This window comes from Muntiacus reevesi, chromosome 16, assembly GCF_963930625.1.
Source record: "Muntiacus reevesi chromosome 16, mMunRee1.1, whole genome shotgun sequence".
Lineage (NCBI taxonomy): Eukaryota > Metazoa > Chordata > Mammalia > Artiodactyla > Cervidae > Muntiacus > Muntiacus reevesi.
The window spans coordinates 56,463,936-56,483,881 of record NC_089264.1 but is presented as its reverse complement, the minus strand read 5'-3'; the positions used below and the strand labels follow the sequence as shown (position 1 = coordinate 56,483,881).

The 19,946-nt window shown below is 43.8% G+C and overlaps 1 protein-coding gene across 2 annotated transcripts; it reads right to left on the bottom strand.

Annotated features, from left to right (window-relative positions):
* Positions 1–930: 930 nt before the first annotated feature.
* On the bottom strand, positions 931–12,166 carry UCHL1 (ubiquitin C-terminal hydrolase L1). Of its 2 annotated transcripts, XM_065907185.1 has the most exons (9): positions 12,106–12,166; positions 11,966–11,977; positions 11,395–11,523; positions 8,463–8,613; positions 6,475–6,560; positions 6,350–6,397; positions 5,459–5,525; positions 4,503–4,561; positions 931–1,356 (listed from the first exon to the last, which is right to left on the bottom strand). In XM_065907185.1, exons 1-9 carry the CDS (start codon positions 12,136–12,138, stop codon positions 1,270–1,272), a joined length of 672 nt encoding a protein of 223 aa, XP_065763257.1. In that variant the 5' UTR covers positions 12,139–12,166; the 3' UTR covers positions 931–1,269. The 2 variants fall into 2 exon arrangements, with proteins under 2 accessions (XP_065763257.1, XP_065763256.1); XM_065907184.1 differs by lacking the exons at positions 11,966–11,977; positions 12,106–12,166 and having other exon boundaries at positions 11,395–11,714.
* Positions 12,167–19,946: the final 7,780 nt, after the last annotated feature.

Sequence of the window (19,946 nt, the reverse complement as noted above, 5' to 3'; positions counted from 1 at the left end):
CGACGCTGTGGACTGTAGCCCGCCAGGCTCCTCTGTTCATGAAATTCTCCAGGCACGAATGCTGGAGTGGGTAGCCATTCCCTTCTCCAGGGAGTCTTCCTGACCCAAGTCTCCGTATCGCAGGCAGATGCTTTACCAGCTGAGCTACCAGGGAAGCCCATTTTATCAATCAGTTCATTAATTGTGACAAATGTGAAGATGAAATGGGGTAAATGGATGAGGGGGTGTTAGCTGCTCAGCTGTGTCCACCTCTTTGTGACCCCATGGACTGTAGCCCACCAGGCTCCTCTGTCCATGGAATTCTCCTTGCAATACTGGAGTTGCCCTTCCTTTCTCCAGGGGATCTTCTCCACGAAGGGAATGAACTCGGGTCTCCGGCATTGCAGGCAGATGTTTTAGCGTTTGTGCCAATGGATGAGGGGTACATGAGAACTCTAATCTTCTGTTTTTCTGCAAAATTACTCTTATAGCATAAGGAACATGATCACTAACACTGCGTTAACCTTGTAAGGGGACAGGTAGTTACTAGTCTTATCGTGGTAATCACTTAATGATGTATTTAAATGTCAAATCACTATGTTGTACATCTGAAACTAACAATGTATTATCAACTTATTTCAATAAAAATAACTGCTCCAAAAAAGGTCTAATTAAAAAAAAACCTATAGGAACACACAGTAACATATACATTTGGGTATACTCCAGGAGTTGGTGATGGACAGGGAGGCCTGGCGTTCTGTAGTTCATGGGGACACAAAGAGTCAGACACGACTGAGCGACTGGACTGATAGGAAAAAATCTAAAATCGCACTTAACTGATAATATTTTCATGGTAATTTTATTCCCAGTACTGTATAAGTTCTTATACAGAAGGTATGTATGTAATATGGCATACATTGGGGGGAAGAAAAAATGAAAACCAGTTTAGGCTTATCTCTTTATCAGCAGAAAAATTTTATTCCCTTGAAGGACAAACCACATCCAAGGCCTTAACTTACAGACACAAACCAAAGTAGCCATGAAAGCGTGAGATACTGAGGTACAAGACACAGGGCGGGGAGCGCTTCACCATCGCAGGCTGACGCCAAACTCGCTCCATCCACAGCCGAGCTCTGCCGGCGCGGGGCGCGGAGGAGGGGAAGTGCTGATCTGCGGACCCGAAGGAGGACGGTGCGCTCTACAAGTACTGAAGCATTGCAAACCAGCTTTGGGGGGAGATACGTTCACAATGGAGGGGAGAGGGGCGAAGCAGAGTGCCCCCGCGGGGCATTAGGCTGCCTTGCAGAGGGCCACAGCCGAGAAGCGAACCTCCCCCTGCTCACGCGCAGTGAATTCTCTGCAGACCTTGGCGGCGTCCTGAGGAGGAGAGTTGGGCATTAAGTTCCGAACACCACCAGCTCACAATGAACACTTCAAGGGAAAACGATCACTGAGACCCGCAAAGTGCACCCTGACCGACTTTAAACCTCCCAACAAACTTGAAAACCAGGGCTTAAGACAAGAGGGAAAAAAAAACATCAGGTGATGGGAAAGACAAGGACCCACATCACAGACGTGGCTTCGGAAGCTCAATCACCACGAGCAAACGCTCTGTGCGCCTGCCACCGTGGGCCTGGTTCTGACAAGTACGCCCTCTTTCCCTCAGATCCAGAGACAGAAAATTGGTTTCTCTTCACTAGGGGAAAGTAAACATTTTGGTGGTGGTATCGTGTCCCACTCTTGCAACCCCGTGGACTGTAGCCCGCCAGGTTCCTCCGTCCCTGGGATTCTCCAGGCACGAGTATTGGAGTGGGTTGCCATTTCCTTCTCCAGGGAAAAGTAAACATTCTACAAAATTTAAATATCTGGTATTCCAGGTACAGGTAAATGATAACTGCTTAGATATTTAGGGAATGCCATGAGTCACTAATTTTAAATAACATAACTAAATAACTAATTTTAATTAACATTAAGAGTGTGCCTCTAAAGACAATAGCCAACTGTTACATACACAATAAGCAGTGACCTAATTCACTCAAATTTCAGATACTTGGGTTAAGTTTATGTATTTTCTCACCAGTTTAGCAAGTTTACTTGGAGCATAACCTAGGGCTTCCCTGACAGCTTGGTTGGTAAAGAACCCGCCTGCAACGCAGGAGACCCTGGATCGACTCCTGGGTCAGGAAGATCTGCTATAAAAGGTAGAGGCTACCCACTCCCGTGTTCCTGGGCTTCACTGGTGACAGTAAAGAATCTGCCTTCAATGGGGGAGACCTGGGTTTGACCCCTGGGTTGGGAAGATCTCCTGAAGAAGGGAAAGGCTACCCACTCCAGTATTCTGGCCTGGAGAGTTCCCTGGACTGTATAGTTCATGGGGTTGCAAAGAGTCAGACACAACCGAGCGACTTTCACTTAGATAACCTAAAACACCTCTAACCATATAGGACCAGTCTTAGGAAAAGAATTCCCACTGATTAAGATGCTGGCTGACTGTAATATAGCTTTTTTTTTTTTTTTTTTTTTAACAAAAAGGTTTTTACCTTCCCCACACCTCATAAATTCTACTCACAGAACAGTTTTAGGTACTCTATGAAGAGCACATTTTATGGTACAGGCATACCGCATTTTATTGCGCTTCACTTTACTGGGCTTTGAAGATACTGCATTTTCTTTTCACACAAATTGAAGGTTTGTAACAACCCTCCATGGAGCAAGTCTCCCGGCAGCACTTCCCCAGCGCATTTGCTCACTTTGTTGTGTGTATCACATTTTGGTAACTCTCATAGTATTTCAAACTTTCCATTAATATTAAACTTGTTACGGTCATCAGCAATCTTTGATGTTCCTATTGCAAAAATGCTGCCTCACTGAAGGCTCAGATCATAGCAATTCTTAACAGTATTTTAAATTAAGCTCTGCATATTGTTTTTTTTAGACATAACGCTATTGCACACTTAAACATAGTTTTTATATACACTGGGAAACCAAAAAAATTCAATTTTGTTTATTGTGATGGTCTGGAACCGAACCCACAATGTGAGGCATAGGATAACCTTAGGCAGGAGTTAAGTATGCACCTGGGAAACTTTAATCCAAATAGGATGCAACGAGAATTACTGCCCCTATTCTTTTTCTCTCCCGTAAGTGAATCCTGACTCTCATGCAAACTCCCATCCTGTTTCTCTCGGTCTATTTCTCATTCCATATCACCATTCTCATGTACCCCTGGTATATCCAAGAGTTAGCTCTGACTCATCTCAGGTGTGTATGAAAGCTGGTTAGAGAAAGTGACCCTCCCTCCAAGGACGGCATTATTTGGTCCACTAACACCTTGAGGTCACCAGGCCTCTGACGCTCCAAAGACAGGTCTATCATAAAGGCAGTATCGTAGTGGCTAAGAGCACAGACTCCAAAGACAGACCAACTAGATTTGAAGCTTGATTCGACAGCTTGTCATTGACCGTGGGCATCACTTACCTCTGCACTTCAGCTTCCTCATCTGTAAAATGTGAATAACTACCTCAGAGCATCATTAAAAGGACTCTGTGAAACAGGTAATTAATGCAGAACAGCATCTAGCCTGGAGTCGGCAAACTGCAGTGTGCGGGCCAAATCCAGCTTGCTGCCTATTTTTGTGAATAAAGTTTAAGTGGAACACAGCCATACGCATTCATTTAGACATTGCCTATGAGCTGCCTTGGAGCTGTCGCAGAAGTGAATACGTGCAACAGAACCCATATGCCACAGGAAGCCTAAAATATTTCCTGGCTCGTCACAGAAAAAGTTTTTGCCAACTCCTTGTCTGCACATAAGCACGCAGAAGAGTTTAGCTTTTATTACAACAAATGAAGAAATCATATCTTAACATCATGTTCAATTTTATTACAATTAAGCAATTTCCCTTTATAAGAGCAAAGTGAATCAACTCTAGATTCATTTTTAGGGTGAAGTGGACTAGTCCGCCAGCCCTGTTTTAGAATTAAGAGCTGTCTGCAGTCACTTGTACCAGGATGGTTACACAGTGACCGTGGATCTTAAAGTTCTCTTCAGGCATGTTGTGAATTTGCTTCTTTTGACCTGTTAACAGTGGAGCAACCATGTGGGAAGAAAAAACTCCAGAGTTAACTACCTAACCAGAATTCACAGTTCAAGACTGACCCACACTCAGCTGTCAGAGAGGGATTAGGCAAGGCTTGGGTTGCTGTTCCCTGAGTCTGAGTCACTGGCTATGATGTAACCTGACAAAAGGACAATTGTCACCTTAATCCCACAGGAAGTAAGAAGTGACTTTCAGGCTAATTCTAACTGTGGGCTAAAGACGGAACATGAGACAGATTATTAATCAGTGCCACTCTAAAGCATAAAATGAGGTAGAAAGAATTACTAAGATGATCTTTAAGCCCTAAAGACTGCTCTTATCCCAGGTGATTGATGCTGACTGTACCAAAAAAAGCCTGCCTTTCAGAAGAGACAAACTGGCTGACACAGTGTGGGCCCCAGTGGAAATGGATGCCGAAGATTACCTGCAGCAGCGAGTCCTCTGAGCTGGTGCCATGGTTCACCGGGAAAGGCATCCGTCCATCTGAAACAGAGAAGCCAGGCACGTCGGCTCTCTCTGTGTGTTTTCCGGCCACTGTGCTTGTCCCACATAAAGGCAAGCTTTAGATTCTTCCAAATACAACTACCGCTCCCACCGAGGGAAGGCTGCCTACAAACAGGCTGGAGATGAGGTTCAAGTGTTCCTAACATCCATCCCAGGTATTTTAACCGACAAGCGCCCGGACCACACAAGCCCAACCTAGCGACCTAACATCTGCGCTTGTGCCCGTCTCTTGGGAAGGACCACAGCAAAAGTGAGATGCAGTCTGTGAGATACAGGGGAGGCGGAGGAAGACAAAGGGATCTTTGAGATTTCACGTGCCCTCAACAACTGCTGACTGGCCCAAGTTTACTTTGCCCTTGCTTGCCCACAGGTAGTATCTTGGCTTGAGAGAACACAGCTGCAAGTCCTTCCCCATTAATAAAGGGGATGACTCCTAAAACAGAGATGGATGATCTTCCTTGTTGCCAGCTAACGGGAATTACCCCAACATATCTAAATTCTTTTTACACAGATCAGGTCATGTTTAAGTATTTATTTCCTTCTAAAAGTATTCCTTGTCCGAAAAGGATGATGGTGGAGACTCTATACTGGTGATGCTACAGCAGAAGGTAGAAGACAGAATCTGAACGCGTATCTTGAAGTGGCTGACCAATTCTCTTCACTGGTTTGTGACTAAATCCATTCATTCCACTGGTCAGCTGCCTGAGGGAGGTACCCTGGGCATGACAAGGGTTAAATGCCCCCATAAGAGTACCATGGTGTTCCAGCTTCTTAAAGATATATTAAGTGCGGCCATAAAGGCCCACACCAGTACTTTAAGAGGAACTGTGTGTGAGAATGCATGCAGTTATATTAGATTCCAAAAGTGAAACATACCAAGTTCATAGAGGTGGCCATCCACGTTGTTAAACAGAATAAAATGGAAGTTCACTTTGTCATCTACCTGAAGAGAAACAAGACATATTTTCGAAAATGAGGATTTTTATTGTTATATACTGCATTTACAAATAAAGCTGAAAGAAAAAATTAAGATATAAATGGCATAACATTGCATAGTTTAAGGTGTACAATCTGTTGATCTGATATCTGTATTTTGCAATATACAATAAGCAGGACCTAATTTATTAAAAAATAAAGTCCCTAAGTGGAATATGCTTGAACCAACTTGCCTATGTATTATTTTAAATGATTAGAGCTAATATCTATTTCTGATATATTAGGTTTTATTCTAAGACCATTAAAGTAGATACACAGTAACTAACAGAACTCTAAAGACTTGCTTTTTACTGAGGAGGAAATGAAGACTTCAGGAGGATAAGCATCTCACCCAAGGTTAAGACTAGATAGTGGCAGAGCCAACTAGGGTTGAACAAATTTAAATCTAACAGTTGACTCGAAGGCTCTGTTATTATTGGTACCTAAGTCATCTAGAAACTGTGAGTCCTTGCTGGTCTAGCTTGCTCTCCAACTAAGAGTATCTAAAATGTTCATTACTAAGAAGGGTGTTACTCACTCTACTAGACCCATTTGAGTCTACATAAAACATTATCAGCCTCAATTTACTAAAGACTGTGTCAAGTGCCAATCAGAGATTTTGCAGAGCCATTTTTATGAACAGGTCTGGTCAAGGCATTATTCTGGTAGAACTTTCTGGCATTCCTTGGCCTTGAGTAGACACATGTGCTAGATCCTGGGGAGAGGTTTTTGCTCATGTTTCTGGGGAAACACAGAGGTCACCTGGACCGCCTGGCTTTAACTTGTATTTACCCGACATTGGCCTTCCTGTGCCACGGCATCGTGGGCTGCCTGAATGGCCTGCGGAAAACAGAGAAGAGTCAGCACAGAAACCTCCAGAGGACTAAAGATCAATGTTCTAGAAGTTCCCTTCCTACCTCATTCTTTTCAAAGCACTTTGCTCTGTCTTCAGGGGACAACTTCTCTGTTTCAGAAAGAAACTGTTTCAGAACGGACCCATCCTCTGGGGGAAAAAAACACACAAAAGCATCATCAGTACAGGTATAGTGTGAACAGGTGCATGTTTACTGATGACCAAAGACATCGCATCCTTGGTTATGTTTGGCAACCTGCGATTTTACCATGGCCACAAAAGATGGGAATGAGCTGTTCCCTCCCCAGCCTCTTTCTCCAACCACTCCCTTCTCAATGCGTTCAAACCAGAGAACGCTCCCTTCTAGGGTTCAGGCTCCTCGTTACATCTTCTCCCTGGCTCCCCAACCCCTTCATCTTCCACCTCACCCTCATCTCTCTGATCACATCTGTTACGGCACTGATTCAACTGTAGCACGTATCTGTAAGATTTTTGATGCCATGAAGGCAGAACTGTCTTGTCTAGTCCTGTCATCTACAGCAGCTACCAATGCATAATGCATGTTTACTACATACATGATGCAACATTCAAACCTAGTAATGGTTCTCAAACCAAGACTTATTTCAGGGCAAAGAAAAGCAATCTTAGTAATAGGGTTATCCAGATAGACATCAACCTAAAGACCTGAAATGCGCCTCACAGTTTGGCCTACAATAGCTGACTGGCCGAAGGTTGGTGTAAACATTTTGCCATCACTCAGTGTGTATGAAGCAACAACTGGCATTTCAAAAGACCTCGATTTGAATTTTCAGCTCTAAACTTCAGATTTGCTGAATGCACACCATTCAAAATTTGGAAGTCATAGGACACTCCTCGTAACTTTATGACGAGAACTATGACTCAGATTAAGCCTATCCGTCAGGACTACGTTTACAGAATGACAGTATCTACAGCTGCGCGAATACAGCATTCTAAACAAAATGATACTCACTGCAGAAGAGATAAAAAGGACCAAGCTACAACTTCTTAATATGACTATGCTAACTATTTGAAAAAGTAGCTTCTAGACGATCTGGTCCCTTTATGGCTGGATAACCCCCTCCTTTTTAATTTCAAAATTGTACAGAGAGTAGAGTCCTGGCCACAACTCCTTTGTTAAAGAAGGATCTGACCTGCGACAAACAGCAGCATGGACTCTCTGATGAAGTTACTCAGGTCTCAGCCGCCCCCACCCCCCCCACCCCCCCCCCACCCCCCCGTCTGAATCAGGAGTTGGCAAACTGCTGCTGCCTATCTTTGTAAATCAAGTTTTACTGGAACACAGCCACTGCTTTACATCTTGTCTAAGGCCGCTCTTCTAGCGCTACAAGGGCAGAGAACATAGGGCCCTCAAAGCCTAAACGACTTACTTCTCCAGCTTTTAAATGTGTTGACCCTTGGCCTAAATCATAATACAATGCCATGTACGTTAGCACTGTTAGTAGTTAAGTGAGCTTCTGCCCACTTCAGGGCTAAGACTGGTCTTTTCTATGCCCTCCACAGCACCCGCTGGAGGCAGGCTAAAACCCCTGACGCAGCTTTGTTCAGAGACGGACCTTTCAAGGTGCTGGGCTGTGGCTATGCGTCTGCAGGATCTCCTGCTGCTTTAGGCCATGTTAGCTCTCCTGTTGCTTATGAGACACTGCACCATTAAACAAAGGCCCTAAAGGCTGGTATTTTATGGCTTAACACCAACTCGAGCTCTTTAGAATTGTTGAGACGAGACCAGGAGCACATGAGAATCACAATTTGCTGTCTGCTCATGGGACAGCCCAAGAGTCTGCACTCCAGGTGGAGGAAGCCACACCACGCTTCTTAGAAAAGGAGCTTCTCTTCCTCAAAAGAGAAGGAACAATGAGAATTCACCTGCTGATCCCATATGCCTAAGTAGGTTTTCAAAAAAAAAAGGTTAAGGCAATGGTTTTGCTGAGCAGACCCTTGCAAGTGTTGGAAGGAGGCACTGCGGTTAACTGAAGATCAACTAGAGGATAACTGGCCTCAAAACCCACTCACCGAACTCCAGCTTGTCGCGATTATTGGCCACCGCGTGAATGAGTCCGATGGTTCCACAGGAGTTGCCAATGGTCTGCTTCATGAAGTACACCTTGGGACTGACTTCTTGTCCCTTCAGCTCTTCAATTTGTTTTTTCCTGAAGTTCTCATGCTGTGAGTTCAAGAAGACATTTTTACATCTCAAAATGCAAACGCAAAGCACAGTTGGCAGCACAGTGAGTTATAGTGCCTGAACGGAGACACAGGAGGGATGTGTGGCCAGGGTCTCGGCCCGAGGTGCTGGCCGGCACCCGGAGGATGGCCCGTCTGCCTCCCAGACCAAGTCAGCGTGTGGGGTTCTGAGAGGTGCAGACACCCCACCCTGCAGCTGCACTGCAGCAGCAATCCTGGATTGTAGCCCAAGTTTGTCTAGACACCACTGCCACCTTTTAGCTTGAGATGGATGGCGTGATTAAGTCAGAAAAACAGACAAGTTCATTCTGTCCTTCCTTTTAACACCAACAACTGCATCTCACACATGCATTCCCATCAAGCATTGGTGAACTGAAAGCCCAAGAGCACCAGCTAGTTTATACCTCGTTATTCTCTGAAGTTATTCTAGTCCAAGTACGTGTCACTTCAAAAACAAAATTATAGAAAGGAACAATTTAAAGAAATTCACGACTCCCTCATCTTTTTAATAAAAAACTGCCTGCAATGCAGACACAGGTTTGATACCCAGGTCAGGGAGATCCCCCGGAGAAGGAAACGGCAACCCATTCCAGTTATTCTTGCCTGGGAATCGCATGGAGAGAGGAGCCTGGTGGGTTACAGTCCATGGGGTTGCAAAGAGTCGGACACGACTGAGCAACTCAACAACTTTTAGGGAGGAAAGACAACTGGTCTAGCATGCTGGATTGTGAGTTCACAAAAATTTCTCTAAGAAATCGGAGACACTTGTTTCTTTACCAATTATACACTACAGAAACGTTAATTTTTACAACCAGTATAAATCATACAGAACCCCAGAAGTAGGTGTATTTCTAATTCTAGTAGCCTTGCATTATTTTACATGGAATTGAAGTTTCAGCTTTGTCTGTGGTACCATCAGAGGAATAAGCTCTCTTGTCACATAAGATCAACAAACTCCAAGTAGTAGGAAGTTCTAGCATCATATATCTATCTACTGTACTTGAACTGAGCTTCCATCGACTGTTAAGGATTTTCACTTTTCTAAAAAAAGATTTAATTTTTCATAATGGGGTAGCATCATCTTTTATGGTTGTCTGAACTCTGGCATGGTGACACTTCTGTAAATATTTCATGATCACTTAAAATGTTTTAGAAGTAGTCCATTTAGGATTTCACAATATTCTTGGACAAAATTAGATGCTTTCTAAATTAACATTAGCTTTTTGGAAGTCCACCTATAAACCTCAACCGGTTTTGAATTTGCTTCAGTATTTAGCCCAGGAGGTGTTTTGCTTAGCCCAGTTGTTTTGGTTGCAAAATAGGCATTCACTGAATCTGACAGACTTAACTAGAGCTAAAGGAAAAAAGTATCAAGCTCTCTCAAGCACAGAATGTTCAATCCAGAATGTTCTCTAACCAAGAGCTGCTTGATCCAGCAAAATGAGACCAGTAGGCTTTTGTAAGATAAATACGCTTCTCCACTGCCGCCCAGAGGCCTTGCCTTTTGAAGGCTGCTGCTCAAAAAACCCCGAGTCATCATGGTTCCTCTAATAAGAACCCTCTGTGAGAGGCTCAAATGAGAGAAAACTGCATTTAATTTGATCTACAGGGAGCATACTTTGACTTGCAATTATCCGGGAACTCCATTTTCACCTAAGTGAAAATTCAGTAACAAACATGTCAGTGGGATTATCCTAATAGCTTTGAATAACTGTTTTTGACCCCCAATACTTGGCCCATTGGACGAACGCCTGAACTTTCCAAAGGTTTAATTTATGCTGAGGATGTTTCTAGAAATGTCGCTTTAGGATGCTGCTTGAGTTAAACTCACTGTTTGGAATGATGCCCCATAGGCTAATGCCCCCGGAGTTTCAATTAAGCAAAATTCAACCACTCCTAAATCAGGGATCGGGTGGCAGCACTTGAACACAGACAAAGCCATGCTCATTAGTGGGATTCCGTACATCCAAGACCATCACCCTAGCTACCTTTTTATATCTGATACTCAGTCTCTGAGATACATCCATGCACACTTGCAGGAGGAAGGCCACCTAAAGAGAAATGAAAAAGCATTTCCAAGACAGGCCTAATGTCCACCTGTTCAATGAGCTGCAAGGTCAGCGAGTTAGAAGGTGATTTCCACACAGAAACCAGGCACAGTGATTAAGCTTTGGAAGAACACGTAAGAGGCTAAAAAAACAAGTGCGTAAGTTGTCGGGAGTGGAGGGTTGAGAAGAAACCCCTGCATCCACTGAAGGCCCAGGCAGCAGAGGCGTAAAATTACAGAACCTATTGTTTTCTTGGGGTTTAGGCATGCCGGGATCCCTCCATTTTACACCAAGGTGGGAGGCTGAGACAGAACCCGACAATAAAACAACAGATCACAGGCCTTAACGGCCAACAATCGGCCGGCCACTCCTTGGCGTGAAAAGCTAGGGAAAGCCTAGGTTCCACCCGCCTCATGAGCAAGATGAACAATCTTCCGGGATAATGAGGATGATGGAACTGAGATGCTGCTTCTCTTCCAAGTTTAAGGCAACGCGGATGGAGGCGAGACAACGCAATAAACTCAATCAACAGGACACCCGGGGAGTAAGGGACCACGAAAGTGTGAGTTCTCCCTCCATCCCCGACAAGCAAGGTACAGGCAGTGCGCCAGGCCTGGGGGGCCGGGACGGGAGGGGACCCCGCGCCGTCCTCAACGCCCCGCTCGGGCTCGGGGGCGGCGCGGAGCCTGCGCAGCCGGGGCCCCACGCCCTACCTGCGCCGTGAGCGGGAAGAGCAGCAGCAGCGCGCAGGCCGGCGCCGGCACCGAGCCCAGAGACTCCTCCTCCAGGCCCAGGACGTCCTCGAAGCGCCACTGGCCGGCGACCCCCAGCCGGCTCAGCACCTGCGGAGGGGAGACGCGGAGGGGAGACGCGGCGGCCGAGTGCGGAGACCCGCCGGGGCGAGCCGCGCGGGAGGAGGGCAGGCGGCCCGGCATCCCCGCGCCCCGCCCGGGCCCGGGAGGAGCCGGCGCCGCCCCCACCGCCGCCGGGCGCCGTGACACAGCACAAAGCGCGGCCCCCACGTGGCTCCCGCGACGCCCGGGCATCCCAGCCCGCGCCCCGCGCCACGCCCTCGGGAGCGCGGCCCCCTCCCGCCCACCTCCCACCGGTTCCGCAGAGTCACCGCCGCCCCCCATGCAGCAGCAGGAAGCCGGTGCCCGGGCCGCGCCCCAGCCCCGCCGCCTCTGGAGTGCGCAGGGGGCCGCTGGGTCTCTGCGAAACAGCCGAGGGCGCCCCGGTGCTCCCGGGGGGAGGGGGACAGAGGCAGCGCGAGACGTCACTCACTTTGTTCAGCATCTGAAAAGCAAATGCAAAGAAAAAAAAATGCAAAGATAAAAGCAGTCTGCGATGCGCTACCGAGCGAGGGCTGAGCCTCGGCCCTGCGCTGCCCGCCACCCCCGGGAAGCCGTGCACCTGGCGCTCACCTCGGGGTTAATCTCCATCGGTTTGAGCTGCATCTTCGCGGACCTCGAGAGGAGCACGACCCAGAGAAGCGAAAAAACAGCGAGCGGAGCCGCCCAGGCTGCCGCTATAAGGCGCCGGCCTGACGCACTGTGGGTGCCTGCGCGGGGGGAGCAAAGGCAAAACCAAGCGAGGGGAAACGGTCAGTCGCAGCCAAATGGGCACGAACCCCCCCATGCGCAGCGCGAGTGGTACGGCCTAGCCCCCAAACCTTGCAGTCTCACTTGCTGGTGAGATAATCTGGTGGTTGTGAAGATGGGTTTTGTTGGTAGGTGTTTCTTGCATGTGTGGAGCAGTCCTTTTGATGCAGTCTAATTTTTTGCGAAGTTTCTGGAAAACCACGCTTTCGACCATCCCAATTACCTGAAAGCTTAGAGTCTCTGAAGCATTGAGAAAAAAACCCAAATTCAACAGGTATATATTTAATATGAATATAAATATGTCTTCCAAATCTAGCCGCAGTTTGCATTTGACCTTAAATAATTCATCCTCCATGTTAAATCAAACAAGCACCGAGATTCGTTTTTAATTGACCGCCTAGAAGAAAACATAGTCTGTAATATAGCATTTATTGCATTAGTAATGCTGATGTAATGTGATTCCCGGGGAGGAATTGCTTGGTCTTGGGGAAGGGGTAGAGATGGGGGAATGTACTGTAATACAAGACAGAGAAGGCAGGCTGTCGGAGGCTTTGGAAAACAGATCCAGTGAAAAGACAGGTATGATCTGAAGACAAGAGGCTGTAAAAGGAAAAGGATTTTTTTTCTTTCAAGGAATGGGAGGCTTTGAAAAATAAAATGTTAAGTTCATGATACAATAGAAGAAGAAAGGTAATGGCAGCTAAAGAAACCACTGTTCTTTAATGATCTCAAGTGGGGTTTGGGTTTTTCTACCAGCATATTCAAAAGATGGAGACTACATATGCCTCAGAATGAATAAAAAGTGGAACAAAATCTGTAAGAATAGTACAGGAAAGCTTAACCTCAGAATGAAGGAGGGCTTGCCGAATAGTAAGGAAACAAGAAGATTGGGCATTTTTTCATTTATGCTCAGAACAAAACAATGATAATGGTGAAAGAACAGACTTACCATTTAGGGAATTCAAGGTTAAAAGATGAGAGAGAAGGGAGGGGATCTGCCTTTTTTTTTCTTTTCTTTTTTTTTTTTTACAGTTTTTTTAACCTTTACAGTGGATCTGATTTTTTGCATGTCATCTCACTTAACCCTTAGAGGAGACAGTGAAGAAACTCTTCTTAGTGCAGTTTTACAGCTCAGAATCCATGGCTCGGGGAGGGTAATTTCCTTTAAGATCACAATTGAAAGGGAAGACTCAGAAGTAAACCCTGGTAAACTGGGATCAAGGAGTCCATTCTCTATCCAAAGCTCTACTACATTCCACTTCTATTTTCTTCCCATTTTTGCCATCAGAAAAAATTACCTTCACATGGGTAATCAGAGAGGAAAAGATATTTGTAAGAACTTAATGGATGAATGTTATTGCATGTAAATTATGCCTCAGTAAAGTTGCTTCTTAAAAAAAAAGACTTGAAAGTCAGGACAGATGAATAGTAGTACAAGAATAGTTGACTACGTTAAATTCATTCTTGCCTTTAAGACAGGACAAATTACATCCCAATTTGCATCACTTTTTTCAGCAAGTACTGATTAAGCACCTACTGTGTGATGGGGATACATAGGTGAACAAAGTAGCTTCTGACGTGGAGCTCTTATCAGTTAATAAGAGGGGTGTGGGAGGAAGTTGAGCTCAGGAGCACTTAGCCTAGGGAATCAGGAGGGCTTCCCAAAGGAAGCGACATTTAAGATAAGGCTGATGGACCCATCCAAGTTAGCAGATGACAGTTATTACCAAAGTAAACAGTAAAAGAAGTAATGGTAACATTTTGAGGAATCTTTATAAAGGTATTCATTCATTAATTTCATTCAACAAATATATATATATCAGAGCCCTACTATGAGTCAGGAAGCGTCAGAGCCATGAATAAAACAGCTCCCTGCCTACAAGAAGATGCCATAGGCTGGACATGAACAAACTGTATTCTGATCTTTAAAAAACAAACAGCGATGATAAAGGGACAATATATTTAGCTCTGGAGATTTAATATCAGTAGTTAGCCAAATTCTCAGACTCATAATTAATGAACTCTTAGGAAAAATAGAATGGGTGCATCTGGAACAAGTGACGTCCACCAGCACTTAGCTCCTTTTCTTTGGACTTGCTAGCCACATGGACTGGTAGAACCCTGCTCAGTGTCTTCTTTCCTCATACTGCCAGGGTTGCCATCCCTTGATATTGTAGTTGAAGTGGTTGTATAGCTTATTTAAGTTACTTTACCTTTAAAAAAGGAAGTACTGCTGAATGGAGTAGTCTCAGCCTGTAGCCACCTGGCAATTGTTCTGACCTCATCTTGTGCAGTTTTACTGGAGCCGAGAGAGAGTGCTCACATGCAAGCAAGAATAAGCAATCTAAAAAAAAAAAGGAAAGAATAAGCAATCTAAATAGCAGAATTGTGAGGCTAAGAGAAATAAGTTAGAAAATGGTGAAATTTGATAGAGATTTTTGGTTGTATGAAATGGTTGTACACCCTATGAATATACCAAAAAACTTTCAATGGGTGAATATATCTTAGCAAAGCTGTTAAAAATATAATGGGGATATGTATGAAGCTCTGGGCATCGATCATCACTGTACAGTTGTCCTTTATAGATAGTCACTTGTTTTTGATTCTGTGGTTTTAAAAGTATGTAATTGGAAAATATCAAGTGAAAAATAAGTCCACAACATTTTGTTTATAATCATTAAAAGTTAATAGACAAAGATGAGAAGGAAAAATATGTTTAAAAATCAATTAAACATGCCGCATAAACATGGAACAGACCTGTTAATAGGTAGAAAAATAAAATCAGTGAGTGGATAAGTTGTCCTTCATAACTAAAGATGACATTTCTGATTCACCAGAAGTAGGATTTTTATGATAAGTGGTTTTTCTTTTTAGCAACAATGAAGATTTGGGATGGACCCTTTAAAAAATAACCTCTTTTTTATTTTGATCACTAATAAGACAGATATTCAAATGACCTTGGTAGAACAGTTCTAGAGTGTACAGAAGTCAATCCTGAAGGTTGAATCCCATTCTGTCTAAAATACCTACAGGAGTTTTGGACTCCTGCGTGGTATACTGCAGTCATGTCAGTAGCGGTACATGAAGTGATTTTAGGTGAATCACGAACATGGAACAGTTATTTGTTTTAATGCACACCATAAAAGCTGTATGTTCTTGTGAAAGTGAAATGGTTAGTCGAAAGTGAAAGTCGTCAGTCATGTCCCACTCCTTTCACCCCACGGACTGTAGCCCAGCAGGTTCCTCTGTCCATGGGATTCTACAGGCAAGAATACCGGAGTGGGTTGCTGTTTCCTCCTCCTGGGAATCTTCCCAGCCAAGGGGTCGAACCCGTGTCTCTTCTATCTAACCTGCATTGGCAGGCAGGCTCTTTACCACCAGCGCCACGGGGGAAGTTGAAGGGGTAAAGTACACATTGTCTTTATGAAGGCATGTGACTTGAGCCCTGGAGCAGTACTCCCCAAATATTTTGAGAAGTGGGTATTTCCGACTGAAGTCAGAAGTTACCCAAGGAGGGAGATGAAGATAGAAAGAGCACTTGCTTTTTTTGGCATACAAAGGACATTGTATTTGTCATCCCCATTGAATCCTCAGGCCAACCCTCTGATGTTCATATTTCTACATAGATTTTGCAGGTAAATAAACGGAGGCCTTGGAGAGGCTGCTTACATTGCTAGAAGTCACACAGCTACTAAGTGTCCGACTCTGGGTTGCAACCCAACTTTATTTGGTTAAAAACCTGTGCGTGTTCAACTCTGCTGCCTACTTCCTTCTGAGGGCTAGCCTTACAGCCTTAGCCACAGTAAGCGTGAAGATCAGCCTCTGAGAAGGAACTTCACTAATTTCCACAGTGTCAGGGCCAGAGCAAGTCACCCAACTCTCTGAAAAGCAAAGCTGACTTTGAGGTCTAAGAGTTTAGTTTGAATTTATAATTAGCACATGAATTATTGACGGAGTACTGCCTCAACCTTTCTTTTTAACTTACTTGGCAATTCCTCTGTCAATAATGTTTCCCCTGCAAGGTTCTGACATCCAGATATTTTAGAGTTAAAAATAACACAATAGAATTATATATAATGCAAAGGCGTTACTGCAGTTAGTCCCTATGGTAAAGTCAAGTTTCCTCCCGTTTCCTAAAAGCAGTTCCCTAACTCTGTATTCACAAGTGTGTCCGAAGGGAGAGAAACATGAGGGAGGAGCATGCATGTCCTCACTGGATTATCCCTTCCTTCATAGAGTCATATTCATTCAACGCAGGTTTTCCTGAGCACCTGCTATGTGTCAGACACTATACTAGGCTTACCTGGGTTGGGGGTTGAGGTTAGCAGATAATAACTGTAAGCCATAGACCATGCATTCTGGGCTTTTAAACATCATCAATTTTAAGATAAGTTATCAATGTAAGAGCTTCTTTGGAGAGGAAGGGGGGATCCAGTGCATCAGATGTATTTATCAGTTGTCAGGCATCTCTCTTTTCAAAAACGTTTAAATGTGAAAAACAAGTGCATCTTAGACACAAGGAAACACTGGCGTCTTTCCTTCTTTTTTCATCAAGCTCTTCGTGATCAGTTTGTGTTCAGGAGAGCTCGCAGCATGCACTGTCCACAGTGAAAAACAAATGCTTATGTTCTTAAAGTACAGAGGAAGGGCTTTAGTACAGAGGAGTAATAAGACACAGCTAGCACGTGGTAGCGCAGAACACAGGCCCTCAGGACCAGTGAAACAGATCCCTTGCCTTCCGGTTCCTCGGCCACTGTTTCTTGCAGAGCTGTGGGCTGAGATCAGCCATCAAACGTGTAAATAGTTTAATTAACTGTTTAATTAATTTCTTTGCATCCCAGTTTCCTCAACAGTAAAATGAGCAAAAAAAACACTAAAATTACATGAACACTACGATTTCTCCCAATCCTAGCATCCCAAGGAACTCGGACAGCAGAAAATGAAAGATACATAGTCCAAATCCTGTAAAAGCCTGGGCTAACTATAGTTTCATCTCTAGTTCCTTAACTTTATTATTATTATATTGATTTGATTTGATCTTAGGCTGCGCCGTGCCCTCCTTGCCGCGCTGGCTTTTCTCTGGTTGCGGCGCACAGGCTTCCCATTGCGTGGCTTCTCTTGTGGAGCATGGGCTGTGGGGTGGGAGGGCTTCAGCAGCTGCAGCTCCCGGGCTCTCGAGTGCGGGCTCAATAGCTGTGGATCAGGGGCTTAGTTGCTCTGCAGCATGTGGGCTCTTCTCGGATCAGGGATCGAACCTGCGTCTCCTGCATTGACAGGCAGATTCTTTATCACTGAGCCACCAAGGAAGCCCCTAATTCCTTAAGTTTAGCTACTAGGCCTGTTTTATGTGGCTAGGATATAATAAATAAGATTTATCTGTTAAAATTGGTTTATGAAGGGTGCTTCAGAGCTGTTTCTTACATATATCCTTTTACCATGAGATTAGCATATGAGGAATATGCTAAGCAGAAAAAAATTATATCTGTAAATATACCAGGAAGAAATACCTTCTCAAGAATACTGCTGAGTTTTAAGACCTACCCAGGCATCTTTTCCAGAAACTTTTGAGTGAATGCATCAATTTATAGATGTCTAGTGTCTTGGTTTTACCTGGACATTTAGTTTCAGTGGCCTAAGAATATGAAGGAATTAAAACAAATACCCTCAATTTGTACATAAATTCAATACTCTAAGAAATTTACAGTTTCATTTCTCCATATATTCCTTCTGATACTCAGGCATTTGTGTAGCAAATCCTGTTCCTACTGAAATTTATTCTCTTCTTTCTAACCTACATGCCCACTGTTTTAGCCCCAACTCCATACGGCTCTCTTAGACTCCAGCTAATATCTGTACTCTTCCGGGGGATTGTTGAGGGCAAAGAGGAGGAAGGGAAGGTGTTCTTGGAGAACTCCTTTGCCTCTTATGAGGTCAGCAGTATTTCATATAGTGTTCCCTACGTAGTGAATCAGTAGACCTTCACTGAAGGGCGTAGGTCAGCCATGATGCCAGAAGCATATACTCTCTTTGTTTCTTTTTATCAGCTGCCAAACTTTTATCAAGAGCCCCTATGTCTTGAAACCTGCCCTTGTGAAAACTGACCAAAACTGAACCTCACACCTATCAGTAAGAGCACCCCAATCACTTAAGGAGAGTGGGAAGCACACTGTATCTCAAGAAGGAAAAGTAAAAAGAAATCCACATTGTATCTCAAGAAGAAACAAAGAAAAAAATTTTAATCACCCACAAAGAAAGCATAAATGAAAATGACATCAGTCTCTTCAACCAAGAAGACCAGGAAACAGTGAAATAATACTTAACTCCAAAGTGTTGAGAGAGAATGACTGTCATCCTTGAACTTACTCAGCAAAACTGTCTTTCAAACACAAAGGTGAAAAGGGAAAGTGAAAGTCACTCAGTCATGTCCAACTCTTTGCGACCCCTTGGACTATGCAGTTCATGGAATTCTCCAGGCCAGAATGCTGGAGTGGGTAGCCTTTTCCTTCCCTAGGGGATCTTCCCAACCCAGGGATCAAACCCAGGTCTCCCGTATCGCTGGCAGATTCTTTACCCGCTGAGCCACAAGGGAAGCCCAGGTGAAAAAAAATGTATGTGTTAACATAAGCTGAGTTTACTACTATGAGACTCATGCAAAATAAACTTCTAAAGGACGTGATAAAAGAAGAAAGAAAATTAAAAAAAAAAAAAAGAAGAAAGAAAATGACCCAGTAGATGATCTGAGATCCTCAGTGGGGGACTTTCCTGGTGGTTCAATGGTTGAGAGTCTGAACTTTCATTTCAGGGGGTGCAGGTTTGATCCCTGGTCTGGGAACTAAGATCCCACATGCCACACTATGTGACCAAAAATAAATAAATAAAACCAGTCTTTCCAAAAAAAGTATTAAAAAATAATGGCATACATGTAAAGCTAAATATCAATAAATAGAATAGTGCTAAAATTCTATTTTGTATAATTGTATGATGTGACAAATGCAGGGAGAATGAAAGTATTCAAAGCTTCTTTATTGTTCTGGCAGAGGTTAAGAAATTATTTGTTAGGCTTTGGTAAGTTATTTAGTCATGGTAACATCTCAAAGGAAATTAATAAAGAAAAATTTTAAAAGCACATAAATCCAAATGATTAGAGATAAATGAAAGAAAATGATCCAGTAGATAGTCTGAGACAAGGGATTAAAATAATATGTTGCCCCCTACAAGCAACATATGAGGGGAAAAAACATGGAAAATCCAAGATAAATAGGAATAACAAGGTAAGATATAAAAATAGAAAAAAGCCCCAATTTGAAAATCATATTAAATATAAATGGACGAAACTTAGGTGTTTGATCAAATTAGGTTTTTAAAATCTAGATATGTGTCATTTTTAAAAGACATATCTGAAGCCTAAGGATACGGCAAGATCAAAAGTGAAAGGAAGGGAAAACTTTCCAGCAAAATTATTAACCAAAGAAACCTAGTGTAACTATATTAATAGTATAATGTATTGCTAAGACATAGCATGATTAGAGATAAAGGTTATCATTACGATTATTAAATTCAGCAGGAAGATACAACAATTGCAAAGATGCATGCTCCTAATAAAGTGGCCTCAGATGTGTAAAACAAAAATTGTTAGAACTGCAGGGGAAAGTAGATAAATCCAC